At 38.1% G+C, this 21,411-nt stretch overlaps 1 protein-coding gene across 7 annotated transcripts in view; it reads right to left on the reverse strand.

Moving 5' to 3' along the window:
• Nucleotides 1-2,087: 2,087 nt before the first annotated feature.
• Nucleotides 2,088-21,411, reverse strand: part of LOC126186509 (ATP-binding cassette sub-family C member 5-like) — a 532,505-nt gene continuing 513,181 nt past the window's right edge. For all 7 annotated transcript variants that reach the window (XM_049928217.1, XM_049928221.1, XM_049928220.1 and 4 more), the window contains 2 exons: nt 14,461-14,625; nt 2,088-2,625 (listed from right to left, as the gene is read on the reverse strand). In XM_049928217.1, coding sequence (XP_049784174.1) covers nt 2,542-2,625; nt 14,461-14,625 — 249 coding nt within the window. In that variant the 3' untranslated portion in view covers nt 2,088-2,541. The remainder of the gene's footprint in view (nt 2,626-14,460; nt 14,626-21,411) is intronic.

Here is a 21,411-nt window from a genome sequence, read left to right on the forward strand (position 1 = left end):
CTTCCTGTTGTTATTTCATCCTAGACTTTCCATTGTTTAAGAATCACATAACATGAGATCAGGCTAACTTGGAGGCCAGTGCTGCAATGTGAGACCTGTACACTCTCTGCAGCTGATTCATCACTGAGGCAGTGAAGAGGTGCTGTGGCATACTCTCGATAAAATGGATGCTGCACAGCTGTAACTAAATTACAAATTCTGAAGCAGAGAGAGCAACATGTCTTTCATTGCTGTGTTATCACCATCTTGACTCAACACACATTGGGCAATAAATCAGAGAATGAGCTAGCTGCACCACCAACAGGCTGAAGCAGAGGTAAACTTCTAGTTTTTATACAAAAGTTAAAATTCAATCCAAGTTATTAGCTTTATTCATGAAAAATGGGATGACTCTTTTTGAAACATACTATGTTATTTCTTATTTATGAATCCAGGGTTTTCAAATGCAAGACATTGAAATCTCCAATTATTGGCTGGGTAGGTGGTTAGTTCTTTAGCATACAAATAATACTCCTTAATTTTCCACCATACACTATTATCTTCACATGCCTGCAATGAGATCATCATGATTTCTATTCCCACTTTTGTCACACAGAAAATTTTGAGTGTTGACATAGAAAAATCGGTAAAATACCTCATTAACTGTGAATTTATTTCTTTTCCTAATCACTTGAATATTAATCATATTTAAATATTACCTTTATTGCTAAGACATATCTCTAAATTATATCAGAGCCGAAATACTAGTAAAATTGCAGAATGTCTACAGTTTCTCTCATATGTTTACTATTCCTCTTTGCAACTACTTTTATATAAAACACCATTTCAAAAAATAAATGTATATGTTTTCTCATTCAACATAGATGGCCTCTGCAAAAAACTTTCTGTTCTGAGAGAACCAAAAGCAAACAACAAAACATAGCAGTATCTTGAGTTGTTCATTGCAACAATAAAAAGTCCCCTCTTTTAATCAGGGCAGGGCATTTGAGGCTTCTATTTATGGGAAGCAGCATCAAGCTAAGGCAGTGATGAGTTACAGCAATATACACTGATGGATCGTGACATTGTGAACACATGTTTAATAGCATGTTGGTCCACCTCTGGAATGCAATACAGCAGTGATTTTGCCTGGCATGGGTTTGAAAAGATGTTGGTATGTTCTTGGAGGCATATGGCCACAGATGTCTATGCACAGGTCATGAGGTTCCCATAATTACAGGCCGATGGTATGTGGGCTTGATACTCATGCCTGACAGCATCCGAAATGCGTTCCATTGGGTTCCAGGCAGGTCAGTTTGGTGGCCAACACATCAATCAACTTAAGTCCACTACCACATTTCTCACACCATTGTAGTATGATTATGGTCTTATGACACAAACAGTTACCCTCCTAGAAGGTGCCTTCAGTGTCAGGGAATATGGTTAAGGCATGTAGGTGGTCTGCAGTTATGTTCACATAGATCATAGTATTCAAGGTGCCTTCAATTACTAACACAGGTCAAATGACAGTCCACATGAATGTCATAAATATGATTGGATTATATTAACGTAACTATTGACGTTATGTTTTAGTGTCATTAATTTTGAACAAAGTGCTGTTGTATTAATTTCTTGAATTAAGTCAGGTGGCAGTTCTCACCCTATGCAGTTAGGTGGTGGTGACTTGAGAAAGAAGTTCTTTCAGAAAAGCATGACATTACCATCCACCCATCTGAGTTATTGCTTCTCGTTACAGCTTTCCCACAGATAATTACAAATCATCACTTTGGAGCACTAGAGCATGAATGTAATAGTCATCATTTTCTCTTTAAGCAATTAACTTGTACTATTATTGGCAAATAAGTTATTACAGTCCTTATGGACTTGTGATTGATTAGTGCAAAATACTTCACTAATGTATTTTTGGATGAAAAATAAAAAGAGAGAGCACAGAAGACATATATTTACTGATACAGCATTTTCCTCCCTTCCTTTTCTTTTCAATTCACCTTACAATACATCCTGATGGTAAGAATGGAATTAGCCTATAATTAAACACATAGTAAAAACACAAAGTGTAAAGAACTTAAAGATGAATATATTTTTTCTTTTACAGGACAAATGTACATACATGAGTTACATCTGATATTAATAAATAATAAGAATAAATTATTGAGCTATAAGGACTGATTATAGCCTAAGTCAGTTGGTGATGCTCAGTGGGTGACTCTCACACAAGCTGCACATAACCAGAAATATATATTTTATGATGCTGCATTTGAGGGAACTGATGCTCTACTGTTTGCTTACAGTGAGTGTGAAACATTCAAAGCAGTCTGATGCTATGTAAATGAATAAAGATAGAAGGATTTGTAAAAGATCATTGTTTGCACTATGGCACCACAATTTATGCAATGAATCTTTACCACACTCATTTGGGCAGTTATGCCAAATTATGTGATGTCTGTAATTCAGTTGATAATTTCTGTGAAAATTTACATTATTCCATATGTATTGTTAAGAGTAACCAAATCCATATCAGTTGTCACAGCTGCTTTCCAGTTATGCATCAGACGCAGAACACATCATATTGAATACTGAGTCAGGATTGGACAAAAGATTCCGTGGTGTATCCATTTCTACAACCTGCAACCAAACATTGTCACAGTTATACATACATAAATCGTATTGTTTTATTCAACAGTTTCTAGGACATCATTGCTCATTTTATAGTAAAAACAGTGAATATATATATATTACTTCTTCAAAATCATGGTTTTTGTTTGTGTTATGTTTTAAGGACTTACAGAAGATGAACTACTGAAATTTTCACCTGGTAATAATCGTGGATGTCTTTCTGCTGCTTTTATTGAGCAGGAGAAATAATGACTAATATACTTCTGCAACATGTTTCACTAGCTTTCACAGTTATTAGGGGTCAGGAATAGGAATGAAACAATCATCTAATCGTCGAAATTTAAGCTGGTATGCTGTATTTAAAAAATGAGTTGTGAGGACAAATCTATACCTACAAATATATTCCACAAGCAACTGTCTCATCTGAGGTAGACAATAATTCAACAGACACTATCATTTCCCCAATTCTGGTTGATTCCAGTGACTGACTGCCAATTGTGTAAACAAATAGTGATTGGTCCTTTCACCAGTTTGTGCCCATTGCGTTACACTGGTTTATGCCAAAGATTGACTGACAGCCCCTGCAGCAAGCGTAGATCCTCTACAAGTCTTGCAGCAGCCTACTACACTTTTCTGGTGTCTCAACTTCCCTCTATATAACATACTCTGCGAAAAGCATTATCCACCAGGGCATTTATACATATCATGAATAGTTATGGCCTTATAAAATTTCTGTTTGGTATGCCTGAACCTATATTCAAATCTGACAATTTCTCCTCATTAAGAATAATGTGCTGAGTTCCATTAACTATGAATTCTTCAGTGTAGCTACATGAGTATTTTGCCACTGCTCGACAAAACTGCTTCATGTTTATTAATGAAAAAAAAAAATCCATTTTCAACTTAACAAGTCCATCATCAGAAAAAATTATCCAGTATAATTTGGCTCGTGCCAAGCAACTTTTGCATTGTTTTGGGTAAAAAATATGTGAAAGGCAGATATGTTCTGAAATCAGTGATTTTCATCCAAAAGCAGCAATAAATTCGCATTGTTCAGAAGTTGCTGAATGATGCTTACAATGATTTTGAAACTGCTTCTGAAGTTCAATGTTGCAAGAAGGTTCTGCTCACTGTGATATTCAATTTCAATGGTGTAGTGGGTTAAGAGTTATTTTCTCCGAGAACCTAAAAGGGGCATGAATGAGGCAATCTGAAGAAAATGCTCTTACTTGTGACCAAATATTTCATGGTAAAAGTACCACAATGATGTAGCTGTTCACACTTCCCCATATGTTCATCAATTTTTGACTAAAAGCAATATCCTTATCATGTCTCTGCTAGACATGGCTCCAAATGATATCATCCTATTCTTGAAGCTGAAAATAACTAGCATCACAGAATCAATGTAGGATCAATGAAGGAGCTAAATATCATTTAAAATTGTGTTTTAGAAATGCTGACACAAATGTATTATATTTAATGGTGACTACTTTGAAGGGGACAAAATAAAGATATTTTGAGAAAAATGATAATTCTGTGTATTTTTTGTTGAACATTATACACTGAAGGTGATTGTGGTAGGACTCAAGACAGCAGAGTATGACAGCTAAGAAATGGAGAAAATTCCAGCAAGAGTGATACAGTAATGTACAAAAGACCCACTTATTTCTAACCTTTTTAATTTTGGAAAATTTTTATCCATGCTTATTCCCAGTAAATGTGATTTTTAATATTATTCACTGCTGCGACTCTGCTGAATAGCACTTTATCAGTCATCATGACTTTTTGTGTACAATAAGAAAGAGCTCCCTCCAATGACTCACTGTCACATCAGTACAATTAAAAACATTCTTGTATTGTATTCATTCTCTCACTCTTCTTCATTGTTAATTTTCATGCAGGATATGTCTCTGCAAATAAATTTTAGTTTATATTTTATGAACTTGTGCCAGCTGTACTACAGAAATGGATGAACTGCAGAACTGGACTTACAGCCTGAACAAAGTGAGCGGCACATGGCATCCACCAGCACACACATTGCTGTTAGGCCAAAGTTTGGCAACAGTGTGCCATGTACGAGCCTAGTCAGACAAACCTGTGTGAGGTGAGCAACAGTACCATGGAGACACATATTCCTGTGTCTGATTCTGCTACCTGTGAACCACATGGGTTGAGCTATGTGTGAGCTCCCCATCAGCACATGTCAAGTTAATCTGGCATTATTAATTTTGTTTTCGTTTTGTCATTTTTGCAAAGTACACAGCTCCGCGTGGGTTGAGAAGGATGTAGCTCATTTCATTTAGGACGCGGATCCACTGTCTTACTGCAGTCATGTTGTTGGATGGTGTGCCCCTTCCACTGAGGAGTGAATACCCTCCAGGACCAGTGTTTGAGTGAAAACTATTTGTGTTAACACCATTTATTGCAGTCTATGAATAGAAGTTATGGTCAGTTGGTCATGTACTGATTTGTGATGAATAAATGTATTATTTGACACACATGCTCTTTTTATCAATTCCCATCACCGTGCCCTCACCCTAACGTCCTTTCTGAAAGTAGTGCATGGGTGTGGTAGTAAAGCCAGTTCACTACATGACTAACTTGTAATTGGTGATCTCCAAATATTTCCTCTTCACTGGTGGCCCTGTCATGATTTCTACATGCGACCTTCCTCACCCAAGTACAACACTGACGTGATTAAACATGGATCATGGAACTGTATATGGATAAGCCCAATGGCTTGGAGGGCAACGTCCAGAGCTTGAGGTTAATGGGAAAACAGTCTCCACTGCATTGGTTGTTGAGGTCAGTCTGACTTCTGCACCAGTTTTCATGTTTGCTTTCCTGTTGAGCTCACTCCAGATGTCACCCTTAGTTAGTTATTTAGTTGCTTGTGTGTTCCATGCATGCCTGGTATGGTACCTGTTTTGATATGGAACATGTCAAGTGCACAAGAAATGCACATATGAAATAAAATTTTTTAACATATATATATTACAGTACAGTGTTAAACATTAATATTTCTATTACTTACCCCATTCCCTTAAATGGCACAACATGCATATATTATATTTATAGATTTATTTATTCATGTTCAAGGATTCATCTGTGGTATAGAAGGAGTTGTCAAGGAGATATGATTTCAATTTATTTTTGAAGCTATTACTGCTGTCTGTCAGACATTTTATTTCATCTGGTAATTTGTCAAAAAATTTTGTGGCAGCATACTTTACTGCTTTCTGTGCCAAAGACAGGTTGAGTAAAGGATAGTGTAAGTCTTTCTTTTTTCTGGTATTATAATCATGAATGTCACTGTTGTTTTTAAACTGGTCCATGTTGTTGAGAACAAATTTCATTTGTGAGTAAATTTACTGTGAGGCTGTTCTAAGAATTCCTAGTCTTTTAAAAAGATGCCTACAAGATGTGCGACTCTGAACCCCACACATTATTCTAACCACTTTCTTTTCAGCTGTGAATACTTTTTGTCTAAGTGTTGAGTTACTCCAAAATATTATTCCATATGACATCAGAGAGTGAAAGTGTGCAAAGTATGTTAGCTTACTAATTTCTATATCCTCAAAATTGGCAATTATTGTGATTGCAAAAGTTGCTGAACCTAGTCACTTTAGAAGATCCAAAATATGAATTTTCCAATTAAGATTCTCATCTATATGTACACCCAAAAACTTAGTATGCTCTACCCTGTTTACTGACTTCTGTTGACGTGTTATATTTATTGAAGGAACTGCACTTTTTGCAGCAGATAATTGGATTTACTGTGTTTTTTCAAAGTTTAGAGCAATCCTATTTGCAGAAAACCAATTAATGACTTTTCCAAAGACCTTATTCGTATCATTTTCAATTGGAGTTTCTTTTACTGGAATAATAATGATGCTTGTATCACCAGCAAACAGTGTCAGTTCAGCTTCTTGTTTCAGATAAGAAGGGAGGTCGTTCATATACATCTGATCTCAACATTTGCTAAAATCTATGAAATGATAATAAAGAATAGAATTGTAAGTTTTATAACAAAGTACAGTATACTGCATTCATCACAACATGGTTTCAGAGAAGGGAAGTCAACAAAAACAGCATCAACAGATATAATTGAGCACATTCTTAATTTACTTGACAGGCAACAAAAGACTTGTGGGATTTTTATGGACCTATCTAAGGCATTTGATTGTGTGAATCACTCAAAATTAATGATGAAATTATATCAGTATGGAATTAGAGGAAAATGCTATGACATACTTAAATCATACATTTCAAATAGGAAACAATGTACAGAAATCAGACATACTAGTGGGGGAAATATAACAAACTACAGATCAGAATTACAAACAGTTAAACACGGTGTGCCGCAAGGGTCTGTGCTTGGGCCAATACTATTTATACTCTACGTAAATGACTTCCCTAGCTATATAAATCAGAAACTTATAATGTATGCTGATGACACAACAATCATTTGCACAGCTGACACAAAGGAGGAGCTTGAGAAGGAAGCACTCATGACTATCGAAAATGCAAATAAATATTTAACAGAAAACAACCTGTTTATGAATCAGTCTAAAACAATGAATGTAGTATTTCAGACCAAGCATAGTGAAAATTATAATATAAATGTTAATATAAATGGAAAGACTATTAAAGAAGTAACCAGCACAAATTTTCTAGGAACTATAATAGACAAACATTTGGCATGGGGGGAGCACATCGATGCACTGTGTAAAAAGATAAACAAACAGATCTTCATCATGCATAAAACAGCTAAGACTGTGGATGATAAAGTCCTCAGATCAATGTATTATGGACTTGTCTTCCCACATTTGTCTTATTCAGTTCATATATGGGGAAGTGCACAAGCTGGCTACCTAAAAAGAATATTCACAATTCAGAAAAGGGCAGTGAGATGCATTGCAAAAATACCACCAAGACAGACCTGTAGGCAAGCTTTTGTATACTATAATATTATGACAGTATATTCACTGTACATATACCAAAGCATAATGGCGGTAACGTCAAGTGATAAACACCTCCTAAATAAAGATGTACACAAACACGGTACAAGAGGAAATGAAAATTACTACATGATAAACAGAAATCTAAAACTGTCTATGACTGCCCCAGAAGAAGCAGGCAAAAGGTTTTTTAATAAACTCCCCAAAATCATTAAAAAAGAAACAGACCTAAAATGTTTTAAAAATCATTTGAAACTATATCTCACAGAGAAATGTATATACAGTTTGAGTGAATACTAAGATGGTGTTTAATATGTTATATCATTAAAATGATCATGTATGTTGTTTGGATTTGTATGTACATATAAAGTGAAACATGTAATACCTTTGTATGATTATGGACTATTTCTGTTTAATCATTTGTTTCATTTATATATAATGTAATCAAGTTTGATGTTAATAGCCTATTGTATGACACACCCAATACTCTCAGCTGGATTTTCAGCTGGAGTCCATGGGCAAAGAATAAATAAATAAATAAATAAATAAATAAATCAAGAACAGAAGGGTACCCACAACTGAACCCTGTGGAACATCTAATGTAATTTCGCCTCAGTTAGATGAAGTGGCAAACTTATTTAAATCACTTGACCCATATAAAGAAACTTTTTGTTACCTGTTCTGTAGGTATTACATGAACCACTCATATGCTATTCCATTTATACCATAGAATTGTAATTTCTGTAATGTAATGTCATGGTTCACACAATCAAATGCTTTGGACAAGTCACAGAAAATTCCTATTGGTGACATTTTACTATTTAAAGACTCCATTATGTGGACAGTGAAATTGTATATTGCTGTCTCAGTAGAACAGCATTTTTGAAATCCGAATGGTGATTTACTAAGTACCCATTACTGTTGAGTGGCTAACCACTACTGAGTACATTATTTTCTCGAAGATTTTTGAAAATGCTGTAAGCAAGGATACTGGTCGATAATTATTGACATATGAGGGGCATTTGAAAAGTCCATGCAAAAATAAAAACCACTTAAGTGTTTGGGGTAAACTTTTTTATTTTTTGACATAGTCTCCTTGTAGACTTATACACTTCATCCAATGCTGTACTAATTTGTGATCCCTTCTGAATAATAGGAATTGTCCAAGTCTGCAAAATAGCTATTAGTTGTTGCAATCACCTCCTCACTCGCATAAAATCTTTGTCCCGCCAGCCATTTCTTCAAATTGGGAAACAAACAGTAGTCCAAGGGAGCCAAGTCTGGAGTATTGGGGGATGTGAAACAAGTTGGAATCCTATTTCCATTAATTTTGTGACTACAACAGCTGCGGTGTGTGCTGGTGCATTGTCGTGATGGAAAAGGACTTTTCTGCGGTTCAATCGCTAGCGTTATTCTTGCAGCTCGGTTTTCAAACGGTCCAATAACAATGAATAATATGCACCTGTAATAGTTTTACCCTTTCCAGATAGTTGATGAGGATTATCCCTTGCAAATCCCAAAAGACAGCCGCCGTAACCTTTCCGGCCGAAGGAATGGTCTTCACCATTGTTGGTACAGATTCTCCCTTGGTAACCCATTGTTTAGATTCTTGCTTGGTCTCAGGAGTATAGTAATGCATCCATGTTTCATCCACAGATACAAAACGATGCTTTAAATCCTGCAGATTCTTCCTGAACAGCTGCAAACTATCCTTGCAACACTTCACACAATGCCGTTTTTGGTAAAGCTGAGCAATTGAGGAACCCATCTTGTGGATAGCTTTCTCACATCCAAATGTTTACGCAAAATATTATGTACCCATTCATTCGAGATGCCCACAGCACTAGCAATCTCATGCACCTTAACTCTTCTGTCAACCATCACAATATCATGGATTTTATCAATGATTTCTGGAGTCGGAACTTCCACAGGGTGTTCAGAATGTTCAGCATCACTTGTGCCCATATGGCCATTCTGAATATTTTGAAACCACTTATAAACTGTTCTAATTGAAGGTGCAGAGTCACTGTAATGTTTATCAAGCTTCTTGTCTCCTGAGGCGTTTTGCCTTTCATAAAGTAATGTTTAATCACCACACGAAATTCTTTTTCGTCAATTTTTTGTCAATCACTCGACTTCCTTGATTCACAGGAATGCCAAACACAAAGAAATAGACCAATATGGCTAAATCTTGGTGTGTGTTCTTTCCAAAGATGCTACTAACTAAACATGACCTCGATACGTGCCGGTGGTGCCATCTCTCGGACTTTGCATGGACTTTTCAAACGCCCCTCATATATGGCGTCCCCCTCTATGTAGAGAGGCCTGACAATGGCATATTTTAACCTGTCTGGGAAAATACCTTGGCCATGGAGGGTACAGAGTCTTCAATTATAAGAGCATGGTGCTCAATTGTGTGAATTGAGAAAACAATGAATGCTTGTTTGAAAAGAAACAAACTACTTTCTTCTCAACCCATAGGGAATGTGTACTTTACAAACATGACGAAACAAAAATTAGTTGAACAGCACCAAATTAACTTTATGCCTGGGGTGGTGGGAAGCTCATGCTAAGCTTGATCTGCATGGTTTACAAGTAGAGAATCAGACTCAGGAATACGAGTCTGCACAGCACTGTCGCACAGCTTGCACCGGTTTGTCCGACTCCCACCCATGCTTGGCACACCATTACCAAAAATTGTCCTAATGATAAATGTGCACACCAGTGGATGACAACACTTGCTGTCTTCAGGCTTCCTGTAACTGGAGTTCTGTCAGTCGCACATTTCTGTGGTATGGCTGCTACACACATGACCTCATGGAGAGTAGAGCTTGAGAGCTGCAAGAAAACACAGGTGATCAACCTGTGGCTATTATAGTTTTGGGGCTCACACCATTCATAGTGACATTAGTGTGAACACTATGGTAGAGGGCCAGTCAGTAGTGATATGGTGGCAGCTGGAGATGTCAGTGCTTGGGGTCGCCAGAGGTATGGTTGGCATGTCCTCATACAGCTGGCTGGAGACAGCAATGGCAGGTAGTTCTGTCTGTGAACTGTTCATAGTAATATGTGGCATGTTGTTGTTGTGGTCTTCAGTCCTGAGACTGGTTTGATGCAGCTCTCCGTGCTACTCTATCCTGTGCAAGCTTCTTCATCTCCCAGTACCTACTGCAACCTACATCCTTCTGAATCTGCTTAGTGTATTCATCTCTTGGTCTCCCCCTACAATTTTTACCCTCCACCCTGCCCTGCAGTACTAAATTGGTGATCCCTTGATGCCTCAGAAAATGTCCTAACAACCGATCCCTTCTTCTAGTCAAGTTGTGCCACAAACTCCTCTTCTCCCCAATTCTATTCAATACCTTCTCATTAGTTATATGATCTACCCATCTAATCTTCAGCATTTTTCTGTAGCACCACATTTCAAAAGCTTCTATTCTATTCTTGTCCAAACTATTTATTGTCCATGTTTCACTTCCATACATGGCTACACTCCATACAAATACTTTCAGAAACGACTTCCTGACACTTAAATCTATACTCGATGTTAACAAATTTCTCTTCTTCAGAAATGCTTTCCTTCCCATTGCCAGTCTACATTTTATATCCTCTCTACATCGACCACTATCAGTTATTTTGCTCCCCAAATAGCAAAACTCCTTTACTACTTTAAGTGTCTCATTTCCTAATCTAATACCCTCAGCATCACCCGACTTAATTTGATTACATTCCATTATCCTCATTTTGCTTTTGTTGATGTACATCTTATACCCTCCTTTCAAGACACTGTCCATTCTGTTCAACTGCTCTTCCAAGTCCTTTGCTGTCTCTGACAGAATTACAATGTCATCGGCGAACCTCAAAGTTTTTATTTCTTCTCCATGGATTTTAATTCCTACTCCGAACTTTTTTTTTGTTTCCTTTACTGCTTAGTAATATGTGGCCTAGGAACATATTAATATAATGCACTATTACTGACACACTTAGTTGGGGAAGCACAACATGGCATTTGATCCGATCTTGAAGCCTGATGCAGCAGTGCACAGAGACTACACAAAAGAGTCTATAGGCATGTGAGTATGGCATTGTTGTGACTCCAACATTGATCCTGGAACTGAAATGGATGAGCTCAGTTCAGAAACCATTAAGTAAAAGTATGAGGTTGCTCAACCCGGTATCTATAGAGTACTTCAGAGAAAGTTTAAGAAATGTTAATTGGGGAGATGTATATAATGAGCCAAATGCTAATGATAAATGAGACATATTTCTTCATAAATTTATATCCTTTTTTTGAACATTGTTTCCCACAGAAAATTACTAAATTTAACACCACACATTTTTCAAAGAAACCTTGGATTACTACATATATTAAAGTGTCTTCAGAAAGAAAAAGAAAACTGTATGAGACAGCAAGAACTAGTAAAGATCCAGAAGTAGTTTTACACTATAAAAATTATTCTAACACACTGAGAAAAGTTGTAAGGAAATGAAGAAATATGTATGTTAGAGAAGAAATTAACAACTCCGGAAATAAAATCAAATCAATACGGAATGTTGTTAGAAGGGAGACAGGAAAAATAACCACTGGGGTAGGTAGTATTACTATTAAAGAGAATGAGACCATCCTGACCAGCAGTACACAAGTAGGTAATGTATTTAACAACCATTTATTATGTGTAGGAGAAAAAATTTGTGAGAATAGTTAAAAAGTAAAAGCCAGGCAGAACATGGAAGAGTCAGTTTTGAAAAAAATTACTCAGATTAAGTTTCACCTAACAACCTCTTCTGAAATAAGTAAAATTATTATATCTTTGAAAAATAAATGTTCTGTTGGAGTAGATGACATCTCTAATAAGATATTAAAACAATGTGGAGCAATTACAGCTGGTTTTCTGAGTCACATATGTAATGCACTAACATTAACAAAAGACATTTAGGAACAGAACTGACTATCAGTTGATCATGTACTGATTTGTAATGAATAAATGTATTATTTGGTAAATATGCTCTTTATCATTTCCTGTCACCATACCCTCACCCTAGCCTCTATTCTGAACTTAATGCATGGGTGTGGCAGTAAAGCTGCTTGCTGCATGACTGACTTGCAAGCCATGATTTCCACAAGTCCCCAATTCACTCTCTTGGAAACTGAAACTACTCTCTGCAAGAATCTACAATGATCCTGGGAAAAGATGATATGCCAATATCATCAGCCATCTTTATGATAATGAATCAGCGATTGTCAGTAACCAGTTTCCTCACATTCTGAACATTGTCACCAGCTGCTGATGGACAGGAGCATCTAGAGAGTTGATCATCTTCAACAAATGGTTATTTTTGTAAAATTTGTACCATTTTGAAATGCTTATTGTACCTTCAGAAGATTAATCAAAACTGATACAGTAGAGTGTCGATTATCCAAATGTCAGTCAACCAAACGACCACTTAACTGAACTGTTACTCACTAATGCATGCCTCCCTACCCTCAGCTATGATATTGTCCTTATCCCTCACACCAATGTCAAGTTGCTAACAGTAGTAACTGTTTGGGCTCTGTTACAAACACGTCTGTCAACTTTCCCACATAAAGTACACTTGCAATATAAAATGCCTAAACAAAAATGTGTTGTCCTTTCTATGAGAGACAAATAAGATATTAATAAAAGGTTAGAGGGAGCTGAATTTGAAACTACGTTATGTAATGAGGACAAGTTTTGTAAGCTGACAATTACGAAAAAAAGAGCATCACAAATTTTATATCTAAGCTTTATTCTACTCGTTGGTCCATAAGTCATAAAAATATTAAGCTCACCATGAACACAGATCTAGATATGACGTTGTTTACAAGTGGTTCATACAAGGAGAACCTCTCTCTTGCCCCATTCTATATGAAAAGGCAATTCAATTTAATGAAAATCTTGGAGGGCCATTGAATTTTAAAGCAAGCATGGCCTGATTAAAACACTTTAAAGTCAAGACGAATCACTCCTTATGCCTCCTTGCCTCTTGTTGGCAGTTGCTAGGCTAGTTACAAGAAGTGGTGGCAGCACTGACTGAAAGCTGGAAGGATTGGTAGGAAGGGGAGGAGCAGTAGTAATGCGGGAGCAGGGAAGTGGCACACGTATTCAGCTACACCCAGCCAGCAACGATACACGACACCTCAGTAAACAAACCATTACATCTACTGAGACAAAAACAAGATTTGTCCAGTGCTTTCTTTTTCAAATTTCCCTGATGTGTTTGAAATTCCCTGATTCCCAGAACCTGTGGCAACCCTGATTACATACACTTCTACTGTACTTGCATTTGTAATAATAAAAGAGATTCATGTTACTATTACATTACTATTAGATTACTATAAACATATGTGGATTTGTAGATAAATAAAAGTATACAGTTGGATTATTCAAAGAAACTGGTTCTCTAAACATCCACATCCCCCACTTAGTTTGGATAACTGATGCTCTGTTGAATGTCCTGCTGTATATTTGACACTAATTCAATCCTTTTGCCCCATTTTTTCCACAGCCTCAGTCAGCAAGCATTCCAAAACATCAGTAAACAGTAAAGTAGACATCTATTTCTACTAGCAATGTCAAAATATATTCAGGGCAAATACAACAATATAAAAAAAAAATCTTTGATTATAAGATATATACTCTCCGTAAAATTAAACAGTTCCATGTACATTTTGATCAAACCTCGTAGAAGCAACATCACATTTAAAAAACAACTGATTTATCACTTGACCTGCAAGTATAACATATAATTATATCTACATATATTACTTGAGTTAGTTACAGAACTAAACATGTCATTACAACATTCTCATTAGCACTGAATACTGCAGCCACAATAATGCAAAAACAAATTTTTTACATACCTGCCCTTTATCCATCACAATAATATGGTCACAGTGCATAACAGTATTCAGCCGATGTGCTATTGTGAGTACTGTGCAGTGCTGGAACTCTGACTCTATTGTACTCTGGACACAAGCTTCTGTTTCAGGATCTACTGCTGCTGTAGCCTCATCCAGAATTAATATCTGTTTTGTAGATAACCAAAAAAAATATTAGTTCTGCATATTTTTAATATAATAAATTGTACTGATGCCCACACATACCAATACATTGCTTGTTGTATTAATTTGTGGACTATTGCATGTGTTAAAAAAAAAAAAAAAAACCCAGATGGATTACAGAACTACTATCATTCTGAACTACAGGTCTGCCCTTCAGTGAGGGTACGAGAATAAGTCGAGAGTTGTTGAAAAAGTGATAACAGGAGGGAGAGGGTGCAGATGGGGCAGATCACTTAAGAGCATAAGTGTATGTAGCACCACAACTGTGCTGGAATAAGGAGGTGCTGCAACAAGGCCAGCCAGTCTACTAGTGCTCTGCGAGTAGAGAGAGCCAAAGCCTCAGCAGTTAATAGTAGCCTATCTGTGAATGTATTTGTTTACAAGGACCACGCCTGTATAATAGACTCTCTCTCAGATTTGCTGTTCAAGTTAAGTAAAGTTATTGAGTCACTCAGATTATGTGTACTTCTCATCATCTCTGCTTTTTATATAAGCACCCACCTATTCCTTGGCACCCACCTCTTGAGGGTGCAACGCAGGTGACGAATATATGCTCATGAGTTTTCTGGTTCTACTTCTCACTCTACAGCCACCTGGTGACAACATTTATATTTGTGTTTCTCTATTTTTTGCAGATTTGTCATTGTTTCTGTGCTTCCCAATTCTTGATTCTGTTCTCATTTCAGATGCTGGCCTGCATCTGCCTCCAAATTAACTGTGTGTTCTTGTACGTTTGGAGCCTAACTATTTCGTGTGTTCCCTTATCTTTCTTACTGTTGTGTGTTGATCGTGGATAGCCCTCCACAAAGAACCACTACTAACACAGATTTTCAGTTGCAGGTGCAGTAGCTGAATAATTTAATGGAAATGATGACCAGACTGCTCGCTACACAAGCAAACCCTGTACCACCACCTCCACCAATCACAGCACTGCCACAGCCAGCAGTGCCTGTTCCCATACCACCATTCTGTGCTTTTGACTCAATGCAGGAGGAGTAGTTTGAGTACCATGCATGGCTCAATGCTTGTCTCGAGGTACATCAAGTTAAAGGTAGGGACAAACAGAACCCCGGATGGTAAGTGTCCTCTGACTCAGGGTTCTGCGTGACTTTTCCAAACTCTACCCCTTTCCATAAACCTCACCAATATTTTTCCTTCATCCCTCTTCCTTTCCCTTCAATGCTTTGGCAAGTCTCCCCTGACTTGGGGTTCTTGGTAACTTTTCCAAATTATACCCTTTTCCTAAATATCCTCTTCTCTCATCCCCCTTCCTTCCCATTCAACCCTTATACCAGAAGAAGGAGCCACTGGTTCTGAAAGCTTGTAAATTTGAGTACCTTTCATATGTGTGTTCTCCTGCCATACCTTGGTGAGTAGATTTTTTTTTCTATCCAATTAAATTACATTAAAGAGGTAGCTGCATGTTACAAATTGTTTTATTTGCAGAGGCAACATAATCAAACTCATAAGCAGTGGGTAGCAGACTTATAACGGCTTAGTGCCACAACAAATTTCAGTGTGATTGGAGATGTTGTTATGGTGATGCCATTATCAGGCATGCCATTACTCATAATCTGCGAGATCCTCGGATACACAAATAGATTCTCAAGTATTCTGACACTAGTTTGCAACAGGCTTTGGAATTAGTGGAGCAGAGGACTTGTGTGACATTGCAGCAGTCAACTTTGATTCCACTTGTATTTGTGCAATATATACTAGTAATAAATGGAGTGTGCTTGTAGCTCGCACCCACAGTGTGCACAGTCTCAGCCAGGGCAGAAATGCAAACAGACTCAGTGTGCTAGGTAGCAAACTAGTGGAGTTTCACAGCACACAAACACCTGTTGTGATGCTAAGTGTTGTTATTGTGGCAAGCACAGTCACAATCAAGCTGTCTGTTTGTAAAAACACAAGTTCAAAATGCAGTTTGCATGGTCTCAAATGTCTCAGTCAATGGATGTCAACGCAATTTTGTCCAAGCTCTAGTATTAAACAGTGCAAAGTAAATGCAAAGGAAAAGAAGTCACACACTTCTTCTATTCAGCATCAGACAAATAAAAATTGTTTGTCACATAACAAATTGCCAATCACAAAGCATGCATGCAGTTGGACACTGGTCCATCAGTGACCTTACTTTCAAACTGTTAGGCAAGCCCCAAACTACAGAAGTTGCAGGCATCTCTTTCTGATTATGGTGGACATGACATTTCTGCGCTAGGTATTTTCAGCTTACCTGCTACTTTCTGTGACACACTGAAGACAGTTTCATTCACAGTTTTGTGTTCACATGCCAATGAAAATATTTTTGACAAGGATTTGCTTGATTTTTGGTTTGCAAATTCAAGGCAATGTCCTCTCTGTAAACTCTTCTTTGACTATAGAGAGAGTAGCTCAACTTTGTGGTAAATTTGGGGACAATTTTCAAGGAGATCTTGAAAGAGCTAATAATTTTGAGGCTTACATTACCATGAAAGACAATGCACAACCACAGTTTTGCTACACATGGATAGTCCCTCATGCTATCTGAATCAGTTGGTACAAGAATTCATATCCTGGCAAGACAATTGTGTGATTTTCCCTGTAGCAGGCAGTCAGTGGGCATCACCTTTAGTGGCAATAATGAAACCTTCAGACAGATTACATTTCTGTGCTGATTTCAAGGGAACAGTAAATCCACAAACCATGATTGACTCTATTCCTTTGCCATGGTCTGAGGAACTCATGGACAAACTTGGTGCAAGTCATTTCTTTTCCACCATTGATTTTCAAGATGCTTATTTGCAGCTTCCTTTGGATGACTAATCAGAAGAAGATTTGGTGATCAACACTCACATAGAGTTATTTTTTGAGACACTCACTTGAATTTTTCAACATTATTTGTTATAGTTGACTGCAACAGTTCCTTATTGTTTATACTATTTGGATGACATAATCATTTTGGGTTGTACTCTCGATGAACGTCTTTCCAATATCAGGAAATTGTTTCAAGTGTTCCCAAATGATGGATTAAAGTTTAATAAAGGCAAGTGCTCCTTCTTCCAGGATAACATTTAATATTTAACACATGTGATTAATAGTCAGTGCATCCACCCTTTTCAGACACATTTAATCACCACAAGGGACTTCCCAGCCCCTTAGAATGTCAGTGAAATCCAAGTTTTGTTGGGTAAACTGACTTATTTAATTTGGTTCATTCCAGACATTGCACAGACTGGAGCTCCATCGCATCATCTTTGATGAAAGAATGTTCTGTTTGAGTGGACCAAAGAGTGTCAAGTCACATTTCAGAATCTTAGATGTGCTTTATTGAGTGAATGTTATTTGGTGCATTTTGATCCAGCCAAACTCATTGTGCTTGTGGTTGGCACATCCTCTTACAGAATTAGTGCTGTTCTCTCATACAGGAATGGACCAGAGGACAGTGCCTTTACAGAGAAACTCCTCAATAAAGTGCAGTGCAGCTACTTGCATATTGGGAACAAAGCTCTTGCTATCATATACAGGTTTCCAAATTCAAGCAATAATTATATGACAGAAAATTCTACTTGGTGGCTGAGCACAAACCTCTCAACTTATTGTTCAACTCTTCCAAGCCAATCTCTCTGTGCATGGTGAAAAAGTTTCAGAGACGGTCTCTACTCCTCTCCAATTACCAATACGAAATTGTGCACAGGCCAATGGCTAAGCATTCAACATGGACACTCTTTCTCATCTACCAACTGCCACTGATTTGGTGTCCAACACTTCAGAGGACTCTTGCCTTCACTGTAATTTTCAGAAGAATGAAACACTTGATGGTTTTCCCACTGACCACCATCAGATCGCTCGGGCATTGGCTGCAGACCCCAGTCTCAATATTCTGTTGCAGTACTTCTGCAACAGCTGGTTGCAGCAATTGAGCAGAATAGTGATCTGGTGGTATGCCATTATTTTGCTCTTCAGCACAACTTTTCTGTTCAGCAGAATGTTATCCTATTACATATGGACAATGATCAATCTTGTGCAGTAGTGCCACATTTGCTTCAGAAGGAAATTCTTCGCCTTCTCCATCAAAGACATTGGGGCACTGTATGCACTAGGCACCTCCCCCGACATCATTGTACACGGCACGGGCTGGCATGGACATGCAAATCAAACAATTCACTTCTCACTGTTGACAATATGTGGAACACTAGAGTGCCCCCCCCCCCCCCCCCCAGAAATTTTTTGTTTGGCCTAAGTCCAGCACCCACTGGCTGCACCTGCATATTGACTTTGCATGTCCCTAGTGGAACTGTCATTGGCTTTTGTGGTAGATGCATTTAGCAAGCTTCTGTTTGTGGTGCCCATGGAATCCACCATGACAGCTAGTACTATAAAGACTCTGACGTCAATTTTTTATATTTTAGGTCTACCGGAAGTTTTAGTTTTGGGCAATGGACCCCAATGAACTTTGGCAAAATTTCAACAGTTCTGTGTCACCAGTGGTATCAAGGATGTAATGGCAGCACCGACCCACCCTCAATCTAATGGTGAAGCAGAACATTTCATCCAAACATTAAAGTACCACGTGAACAAGTTATGCATTTCACATATGTGTAACCAGGCATTAATGCCCTTCCTCTCATCATACAGTTCCCAGCCACACAACAGCAAGTCACCAGTGGAGCTCTCGCACGGATGCTGACATCGAATGCTGCTTCAGCTGCTGCATCCTCTGCAATGATTGATCCTCGTTCCCCAGAACTCTAAATTTAAGGTTAATGATGTTGTTTTATGAATTTTTGGCAGATGCAGGTGCTGGGAACAAGGCCTTATCAGGAAAGTCTTGGGATGCTCTTTTATGTCTTACAGGTTCCACTGGGCTACAAGAAGCATCATCAGAATCAGCTTCGCTTCTGTGAGCTGTGTGATCCTGCTGCACATTTTCCTTTTCCAGGTTTGGTGCCAAGGAGGATGCCGCAGACTCGCTGCGTTCACCTCCCTTTGGTCCTCCACTGCTGATACCGGACAGGGAGCCAATAATGAATGTGCTGCTATTACTGTCACCATCATCAAGGCTCCAGCCACGAGAGGTGACTCAACTTCACCATGCCACCTTCTGGTTGGCCTCCACGGAACCTCCAGGTGCTGTCATGCCTTCACTGATAGAAGGAAATGTTCCATCCCTGGGCATAGGGGCACACTGTATGGAAGATTTTTCAGCCATTGTTTCTGGCCCCAGTGGATGTCAGGGTGTGGACAGGAGCTGGCATCAGTTGCAGTTTTGGTTCCTGACTGGTCAGTGGCAACTGCGCCCAAATCCTACCCATTGTTGTATTTCACCAGGACCAATATACAACAGTGGCAAAGAGTTTTTTTTTTAAAATTTGCGGTTAGAGGGGGTAGGGAGAGGAATGTGACGCCATACAGTATCAACACCCCTTCAGGCAGAATGCATCCTGAGGTTTGCAGTAAACTATGCGACAGCTGTACTAATCTGTGGACATCTTGAAGCCACAGCTATGGCTGCATGCACAGGTAGTGCCACCACTATGCTGAAATAAGAAGATGCCACAGTGAGCCCAGCCCTGTCTGATAGTGGTCTATGAACAGAGTCAGCTGGAGTCTCAGCAGTTTATAGCAGTCTATCTGTGAATGTGTTTGTTTACAATGACATTGCCTATAAAGCAGATTCTCTCTTGGACTTGCTGTTCAACTTCAGTAAAGTAGCTATTTACTCAGATTATGTGTGCTTCTAATCATTTCTATTTTTTTGTCCAAGTGCTCGCCTATTCCTTGGCAGCCACCTATGGCAGATCCAGTACTTTTATTGCATGTCACACAAACACCTACCAACAGAAGTATGATTGTGTGGAGTACTAAATGAAATGTGTGACTGGGTTGAAGCTTTCTTGAAGGATGTACTTTGTACTGGATGAAGAGTCAGTGACAGATCTAGTATAAGGACTTCAGTTGTGCCCAAGGGAAGGGATGTTGGGACCTTTGCTTTACAGCTGTATATTAATGACATAGCAGACAACATTTATAGTAACCCTATACTTTCTGTAAATGACTGATTTATCTAGTATTAAGTACTGCCAGAAAAAAGCTGCATAATTATTTTATCAGATGATGATGAAAACCAAAGCGATGAAAAGATTGGTAACTCACACTTTAAATGTTCAGAAATGTAAAACTGTGTATTTCACAAAATGAAAAATGTAGTATTCTATTGCCACAATATCAATTAATCAAAATTGGGACTACTCAACTCATACAAATACCTGAGTGTAACACTCTGTATGGATATCAAGTGGGATCACACATGCTTTGTTGTAGATAAAGCATGTGTCAGACTCTGATTCATTTGAAGGTTAATGGTAAAACCTGTCACTCTATGAAGAAGACTACTTACAAAATCACGCTTGTAACTTATCCTAAAATATTGTTCAAGTGTGTGGGACTCATACCAGACAGGACAAACAGATGATATTTAATGTATACTAAGGAGAGCAGCACAAATGGTCCCACATTTGTCTGACTCCTGGGAGAGAATAAAAAAAATGCTGAAAAACCTGATGTGGCTGTTTCTTGGATACAGATGCTAATTATTCTGTGAAAACATACTTACAAAATTTCAAGAACCAGTGTTACGTGAGGGATCTAGGAATATACTCCTACAGAACTACAAAGACAAGATCAGACTATTTACAATGTGCACAAAAGCATTTAAACAGTAACTGGTCCCATTTTGATCATGCGAATGGAACATGAAGAAGCCTTAATATG

This window comes from Schistocerca cancellata, chromosome 1, assembly GCF_023864275.1.
Source record: "Schistocerca cancellata isolate TAMUIC-IGC-003103 chromosome 1, iqSchCanc2.1, whole genome shotgun sequence".
NCBI lineage: Eukaryota > Metazoa > Arthropoda > Insecta > Orthoptera > Acrididae > Schistocerca > Schistocerca cancellata.